The 8,158-nt window shown below is 64.7% G+C and overlaps 1 protein-coding gene across 1 annotated transcript; it reads left to right on the top strand.

The window, feature by feature from the left end:
* Window positions 1–2,198: 2,198 nt before the first annotated feature.
* Window positions 2,199–7,660, top strand: MNEG_9834 (beta-glucosidase; the record flags this gene model as incomplete). Its single annotated transcript, XM_014041694.1, has 13 exons — window positions 2,199–2,480; window positions 2,685–2,749; window positions 3,268–3,408; window positions 3,708–3,839; window positions 4,196–4,425; window positions 4,753–4,773; window positions 5,184–5,337; window positions 5,576–5,651; window positions 5,978–6,097; window positions 6,340–6,440; window positions 6,751–6,828; window positions 7,225–7,288; window positions 7,526–7,660. The coding sequence occupies 13 exons, from the start codon at window positions 2,199–2,201 to the stop codon at window positions 7,658–7,660; spliced, it is 1,599 nt and encodes a 532-aa protein (XP_013897148.1).
* Between the last annotated feature and the right edge of the window lie 498 nt (window positions 7,661–8,158).

The following is an 8,158-nucleotide window of genomic DNA, read 5'->3' as shown; positions in this document are numbered from 1 at the left end:
GCAGCAGCAGGAGCTGCGTGAAGTGGAGCATGGCGGCAGCGGCGGCAGCGCGGCGGCAGCGTCTGCTGAGGCGGCGGCGGGGGCGGCGTTTGGGGAGGGTGCTCCTAGCGCGGCGCGGCGCGCGTGCGGCGGCGGCCTGAGCCGGACGCGCAGCATCAGCTCCCCGAACCTCAACGCGCCCCTCCGCGAGGCGGCAGCGGCGGCTCCGGTGCGGCAGCACCAGGAGCAGCAGCAGGCGGGGCAGCAGGCCGCCGCGCCTGGCCCGGTTTCGCACCGTCTCGATCATCTGGCACCCAATGCGGCAGCGCCAATGCAGGCGGCAGCAGCGCCCGCGGCAGCAGCGTCGGCGCCGGCTGTGGCGGCGGTCCCAGCGGCTGCGAAGAAGCCCCCTCCGGGCCCGAGGCCGCCTCCGCCGCCGGCGGCGGCTCAGCAGCAGCAGCAGCAGGCGGGCGTGGCGGGCGGCGCGACCGCCGTGCGCCGCGTCTCCATTGACGCCTCCACGGCATCTAGCGCGCGGGACCAGCTGCCCGGCCCCGCCGCAGCCGACCAGCCGCAGCCGGCGCCGCCGCAGCAGCCGCTGCAGCCAAAGGCGCAGCTCATTGCCCCCGACGCCCGCGAGGGGGAGTGCAGCCCCGGGCATGTGCATCGGTGCGCATCCACGCACAAGGGGCGCTTCCGAATAGTCAACAGCTGAGGGTCGCCGCGGCGCACGCCGCGCGGTTCGCAGCTGAACAGGCGGCCCGCTCGGGTAGGGCGGCGCAGGAGGGGCCAAGCAGAGTCAATCGGGGCCGCCGGGGCAGGCGGGCTCGGGTGCCCTGGTCAATGCAGGATTGCATGCGTTGTCTCAGCGCTGCAAACTTCAGCGCTGCATTCTTTTGTGTGTTTTGTTCAAGCCTTGTGTTGCGTTGAAAAGTGTGCACGTGTGTGTTCCCCCACGCTCCTTCCACGCTCCTTACCGTCTGTTGTGGGGTCATGCAGAGGGCGCGCATGCCAGCTCCACGACTGCCGCGCCCCGCCCTCCCGCCCTGGCCGCCCCGCCTTTCGCATCGGCTGCTGACTGCGAGAGCGGCGCGGGAGGCTGGCCTTGGCGCAGCGCGGGGCTGCACAGGCCGGCTGGGACTGCCAGCGCAGGCCACATGGATTTTCTCGTTACCATAGTCCGACAAAACCGGGAAGCACCTGTTTGTCGTGCGTTCCCCCCTTGACCAGTCATTCGTCGCCGGGACTTGGGCGGGTTTTTACCTGCACCTGCCCACCACGGCCACGTGCGCCCACCTACTCCCCATGCGCGTGCCCGCGCCAGGCCCGCCGAACAGCCAACACGCATGCGTCGTTGGTTCGCATCAGTTCCAAACCCCCGCCGCATGCCTCGCGTCTGGCCGACGCATTCCCTGCATCCCGCATTTCGCATTTGAGCTTGGTTTCGCCCCTGCATAAGCTTTTTTGGTTTGCTGTGCGCAGAGGCAGCCTCGGCGCATCAGCCCAGCCATCAGTGGTAACTGCACCCCTTTTATCCTTGAGACAGGACAGAACGGTGGTGTCGCGCAAGGCGTCGCATTGGCAATGCACGTGCCACCGCTCTGGCGGCGCGGGAACCCCACAGGCGGTGGAGCATGACCCGCACAAGCGGGTCATGATGCACACCCCCACTCAGGCTGTGGTGCGAGGTTGCGGCCTGGCAGCACCCAGCCTGCACTGCCGGAGCTCGGGTCGGGCGCTCTGCGCTTTGCATAGGTTGGCATGCGGTGACCGGCCAGAGGGCATGTTGCTTGGTTTGGAATCCTGGACTTATGGCGTGCTTGTCAGGCAAAACGTTGCCATGTCCGACAAGCCATGCGGGGACTGCGTCGCCTGGCATGTCTTGCATGTGTAGGGCACAAACCGAGTGACGTTGGCGGGTGAGCAGGTGTTGAGGGTGTCGCTCAGCTACCCCTGCGTGCGGCGTCTCTCCACACAGTTTACAAGTCTGATCAAAACGCGGATCATGCGGCGTACGTACACATATTCTGAAAGCCTTACGAATTTGTTGGCGGGCTCCGAAGACCGTATCTGGACTACAATGGCCGTGCGATGGGCCTTGATCCTGGTGATGTGCTCCCTGTTATCTGGTGTTCGCAGCTGTGCAGGAGCTGAGGTGAGATGCCCGAGCAGTCTGACTGTGACCATATCTGCGATCACTGCTTGCCTGGCTTTATCACATGCTTGATGTTGTGAATTCCAAGTGTGGTGACGGCCTGCGGCAGCCGCCGATCCCTCGCTACCCGTCGGGCACTATGTGCGCCCAGGTTGGCGTGTGCTCCCTCGCGTCCCTGCAGCAGGCCGATGCGCCCTGGAAGCGCCTTGCTCCGCTGCCCCCGGCGCCCGCATCCTGCCCAACGAGCCTGCGCGAGAAAATCATATGGGGTGGCGCTGCGAGCGCATACCAGATTGAGGGCGCGTGGAACGCGGACGGCAAGGGGCCATCCATCTGGGACACTTTCGTGAGTGCCGGGCATGACTTAGATGCGAAGCAGGGGCCGTCTGCCGCCACCCGCACGCTCGATGTCCCAGGTGCCTGCATAAATATCTGTATTGTGCCCTGAGCACAGCTGTCAGGCCCCACCTCCCGCCAAAACAGCCTCATTCACGCGTGATTCCGCTGCAATGCGCCAGCACCACCGTGCTCATCCCCCTCCAACCCCCAGACCCAGAAAGGTGGCGAGACGCAGGGCAATGCGACGGGCGACGTGGCCAACGACCACTACCACAGGTGGCGAGAAGACCTGGCCGCCATGAAGAGGCTCGGGGTCAAGACATACCGGTGCGGTCACAGTTTGGAGGGGGGGTAAAGGGGTTGGGAAAGGCGTGTGTGGGGTGTATAGCACAGGGGCATCAGGAGGACTGCGGTCGAGAGGCGACTCTAAAGTGGCTGCAGCTGCAGCATGCCTGACATGGGTCAGGTGGGGAGCAGACACGGGTGTGGCTCGACCTCTCAAAGGCTGCGTCGCCGAAGCGGCATCCAGTGCGCGGCACCATGCCAGACCACGTCTGCACGCCGCCAACAAACGCAGCCACCCGGGACGCGCCCACTTGCGTGCGGGCAGCCCCACCGCTTCAGAATTTCTTTCAAAACGAAGCGGCGCCCAACTCGTGCCAGCGCGCCTGCAGCCTGCGCGTGACGGCAGCATGACAACGCGCTTCCCTCATCCAACAGCGGGGCGCAACTCGGGCGCTCGCGCCCCGCTCGGCGCTTTCCTCGCTCCTTCCCCCCTACCCCTGCGCGCGCAGCTTCTCTGTGGCGTGGTCGCGCATCGTGCCGTCGGGTGTCGCGGGGTCCCCTGTCAATGCGGCCGGCGTCAGGTGGTACCGCGAGCTGGTGGAGGCGCTGCTGGGGGCAGGCATCGTGCCCGCCATCACGATGTACCACTGGTGGGCCGAGGGGGAGATTGCGAGGCACTCTTGTGTGCCGTGATTGACGTTGCTGAGCTGCCGCTGCCTTAAGGGAGGATGGGGAAGCAGGGGGTGCCGCATGTGTGCACTGCTGACCCTGAATCAACGCGTGGCCCACTCCCTTGGTTGCTGGGGCCCTGTCGACACAAAAGTGCACATGTTTGCTTGACACACGCATGTGCCTGCATGCACACACTTGCACATGCATGCACACGCACCTTTGTGCGTGACCACACACACACACACACACAGCGCACACCACCACCGCCACCCCCCAGGGACCTGCCCCAGGGCCTGCAGGACAGCAGTGGCGGCTTCCTGGCCGAGGGGGCCGCCTTCCAGGACGCCTTTGTGTACTACGCGGACACACTGTTCAGGGAGCTGGGGCCGCTGGTCAAGCTGTGGATGACGTGAGGGGCCGGGGTTGAGAGACCTGTGCCGCCCAGCACGAATTTAGGGCATGTCTGTATGTGTGGAGGGTGTGGGTGTGGGTGTGGGTGTGGGTGTAGGTGTAGTTATGAATTGGGGTGTTGGACGCGGAGGATGGGGCTCCGAGCATGTGTTTGGGGTTGGGAAGTCCTTGCGAGCAGGCGCGTGCGCCCTCCCCTCCACGCGCGTCCTCACCAGCTTCCATGCCCCTCAATCTGAGGCTGCTGCCCCCACAACACCCAACATGCACAAGTCGTCACGCGTCGTGGTGGGATCCTTGCCTTCAACCCTCCACCCATACGCACCAACCCCTCTTTGCACGCCACTCCCGACCCAGCTTCAACGAGCCGCTGTCCATCTGCGAGCTCGGCTTCAGCGCGGGGGTCTTCGCGCCCGGCATCAAGCTGGGGCCTGCGGGGCAGTACAGGTGCGGCCGCAACCTGCTGCTGGCACACGCGCGCGCCGTGAAGCTGTACCGCCAGAAGTACCGCGCGGCGCAGGGCGGCCGGATTGCTATGGCGCTGGACGGCAAGTGGGGTTGGCCCTACGACGCGAAGAGCGAGGCCGGTGAGGGGCGGCACGTGGGGTGGCGTTGGGTGGGTTGGGGTGGGATGGGGTGGAGGGCAGGGCAGGAGACACACATGTACTCTCGTTCTGTGCCCATTTTTTCCCATTGTCGCTGTGTGTGGGCCGAGGGGGGGGGGGGGTGGTGCTGGTTGGCGAAAGTCGCACGCGGCGCAGGGAAGGGGGCAGGCATTGCAGACCAAGGCGTGGCCGTGGCTGTCCCCTGTTGGATACGGCTGCTGGATTAATTCAATCCCAAGCGATCCACAAACGCCGACGCACATCCAATTTTGCTGCTTTCCGGCCCCCCTCCCTTCCCGCCCTGTGCAGACAAGAAGGCGGCGCAATACTGTGAGTTTTGACAAGGGCAGAGGGCCCAGGGCGTGGCCGTTGGCAACCCCTCTGGGGTGACGAGCCCGACAGGGAGGGCAAGGGGCCCTGCCGTTCTCCTCCTGGCTGGATGCGCCGGAAAGGTGCTGCCGGGTGCAATGAATTAAGCTCCTGTCAGTGCCGACCACGAGTGACCTTCAAACCTGGGCCCCTCGTGGTGTTGCCTGTGCGGCCCCCCCTGCAGCTCCTCCCCTCCCCTCCCCTCCCATCACACACACACACACACACACTCACACTCACCAAGACATTCCCAACCTTCACCCTTGCCCTTCTCAACGCCCATACAGCCCTCACACCCCTCACACCAACATGATGACTTTGCTGCGCCCCTGGCCTCCCCCTCTTCTTGACGCCCCCCCCCCAAAAAACAGGGATGGAGTTCCAGTACGGCTGGATGGCCGACCCCGTCTACTTTGGGGACTACCCGGCCTCCATGCTGCAGCACCTCAACGCCTCACTGCTGCCGCGGTTCACGCGGGAGGAGGGCGTGCTGCTCAAGGGGACCCTGGACTTCTTCGCGGTCAAGTGAGGGGACGCGCTGCCAGGACGCCACGCCAGGCTCGCCTCCTGCTCGTCCTGCCGCCGCCCGGCTCCAGCCATGCCAGCTGCTGGCATTCTGGGGGGCGCTGCCCTGGGTGCCCAGTGCCTGCCTGCGGCACAGCACCATGTCCCTCCCCCACACCATTACTCTTCGCACCTTGTGCATCGTCCACGCGCCCCCACACCCTACATCCCCCTGACCTGCCCGCGTTGCATCCACTAGCTTCTACTGCGGCTACTTCATCCAGGCAAGGCAGCCTGACGCTGAATCACCCTACCCCTACACAGTGCTGCACAAGGTGCAGGGGTGGGGGTTGGAGGGGAGGGTGGCAGAGGTGTGCATCTGTAAGGGGGGCTTGGACCGTGTAGCTGCCAAGGGGCCATCAGGGCAGGGGCGTACAGGGAACCATCACGTTCTTTGGGTCTGGTGGGTATTGGGGAGCTTGAGGGTCGCAGGGCTGGGGGTGATGGGGAAGGTGGGTTTGGGCGAGGGGGCACCCTTGGACCCTAAGTCTGGTGCCAGGGCCTGTCGATCACTGCTGGCGCATGATAGTTGCTGCGGCGCCCAGCCGCTCAAGCGCCTAACCCCCTGCACCCCCAAAACTGCGGGCCCAAATCGGCACAGAACGCCAGCGGCCAGTGGGTGGGCACCCCCACGGTGTCATCGTGGCTGTTTGTGACACCCACGGCGCTGCGTGAGACCCTGGTGTGGCTGGACCGCCGCTACAGCGTCGGCGGCCGCAAGGTGGGTGGGGTTGATTTGCAGCGGGCCGAGCCAGGGGCCTGACAGGCTCGGGGCCATTCGGAGCGGTGGCCCGGGGCGGGACACGGGAATGGCTGGCGGGGCGGGGCGATGCAGGGCCTATTGGCTGCCTATCTGGATCAGTTGCCTTCAAGCTCGCTCTAATGGGACGCGGTCCCTTCCCTTCCACGGCGCTCTGCAACGAAGTCTGTGCCGTTCATTGCCCCGGCCCCCGCCCTGCACAGGTCGAGTTCTCCATCAGTGAGAACGGCGTGAGCGGCCCGGCGGAGGACAAGTTGCGGCCGCCGGCCGTCCTGGAGGACACCTTCCGCCTCAGCTACTACACGTGAGGCACCGCAGGCTGAGCATTTTACGAGCGTGTACGTATGCGGCTGTGGGTGGGGCCGCGGGCTGTTTGAACAAGGTGCCCCGGACGCCTGCCCATGCACTGACCGGAACGCCTGAAAAATGTCAAAACAGCGCCTCTGTTGGTGGCCACCCACATCGCATTAGTGGATACCATGAATGGCCACCCAGCATGCCCTGCGCCCGATGTGCGCGGCTGCAGCCTGGCAGCGGATTCCAGCCTGCTCCCCCCGTGCCCCAGCTGAGCGTCCAAGCTGCCGCGGCTGACCCTCCCCTGGAATATTCTCCAGTGGCTACCTCACCAGCCTGTGCCGGGCCATCCAGGAGGACGGCGTGAAGTTCACAACCTACTGGGCCTGGTCGCTCTGGTGAGCTGGCGCTTCCTGCAGGGGATGGGGAAGGGGGGTTGCGACTGCCCGGCCCAGTAGCAGCTGCCTCAGGATGGCTGCCGGCACGTCCCTGCCGCCGTGTTTGGTGCTGCTGCGGCTCTGGGATCACCTCGCCTCCGCCAGCCCATGTGGCGCGAGACAGTGGATGCTGCGTTGGCGAACGACTGGCGTGCAGCTGCCATCACAGTCCATTGTATCACAAGATGGGTTCAACTGTCAGTTTGAACAGTCAGGTGTCATCCTTACACGCTCTTTGCAGAGGTTGTGCACGGGGTAGTTGTGGTGGAAGGGCAGATGAGCAGTGGGGGATGCGTGTCCCTTCCTGCCACCCGACTGCCCCTCCCGGCCCCATTACCACCCTTCTTGTCTCCCAAGGGATAATTTTGAGTGGCGTGAGGCCTACACCCAGCGCTTTGGGATGATCTACGTTGACCTCAAGGTGCGATGAGTGGCGGGGGCCGCAGGAAGGGGGGGCGCGCAGGGTGGTGACAGGCATTGAATACTGCAGCTGCCTTGTCTCGATCAGCCATGACTGGTCTCAACAGGTTGACGGATTTCTCTTTTCAAAGTTGGTTGACGCTCCTGTTGCCAGCCAGCAGCAATACACCAACCCCCTCCCGCCTGTCCATGCGCCCCCTCCTGCCGCCATGCTCCCACACGCCCGCTCCTGCCCCAGAACAACCTGACGCGCACCCCCAAGGCCAGCGCATGGTGGTTTGCAAAGCACTTCTACAGCGGCAGCGCGCGCCACGACGCATCCCACTATCACGGCCTCTGGCCGGGCGCCAAGGCCTTGAAGGCGGGGCGCTGACAAGCACGACACGGGCATGCATCCCTGCGTGCCACGCCCCAAACAGGGCTGATTGATCGGAACTCAACTGCTCAGCAGCTCAGCCTGTATCCTTTTGATCGTTGGGGGGTGCCACCAGTGGTTTTGCCTGCCAGCAGAGATTGCTGAACAACACCGGTGTTTCCCGGTGGCGTTATCTTACCTTGGCCCACACGGATCAAAAGTTTTTGTTTGATATCTGGCTGGCACCTGATCGAACCAGGCGCCCCCAGTCGTGCTTCAACTCCACTCGTACTGTGATGGCAGCTGTGCTGCAGGCAGGCTCTGCCAGACTTATGCTGCATCCTTGTGTGTCAGCGCAATAACGTGTTCGCATTGTCCTACAGCTGTTCACCCCAATACAATGTTGCTGCAGCGCATCCCGTATTGCACACAGTGGGTGCCCTTGAACTTCCCGCTGCTTGGGCTGCAGTCCATATTTTGAGGTCTGGCCGGCGGCCGCGGAGCGCAAGCAAAAGT

The sequence above is a fragment of the Monoraphidium neglectum genome (genome assembly GCF_000611645.1).
Source record: "Monoraphidium neglectum strain SAG 48.87 unplaced genomic scaffold scaffold02080, whole genome shotgun sequence".
NCBI classification, from domain to species: domain Eukaryota; kingdom Viridiplantae; phylum Chlorophyta; class Chlorophyceae; order Sphaeropleales; family Selenastraceae; genus Monoraphidium; species Monoraphidium neglectum.
The sequence above is the reverse complement of the archived record's forward strand: the minus strand, read 5'-3'. Positions and strand labels throughout refer to the sequence as shown.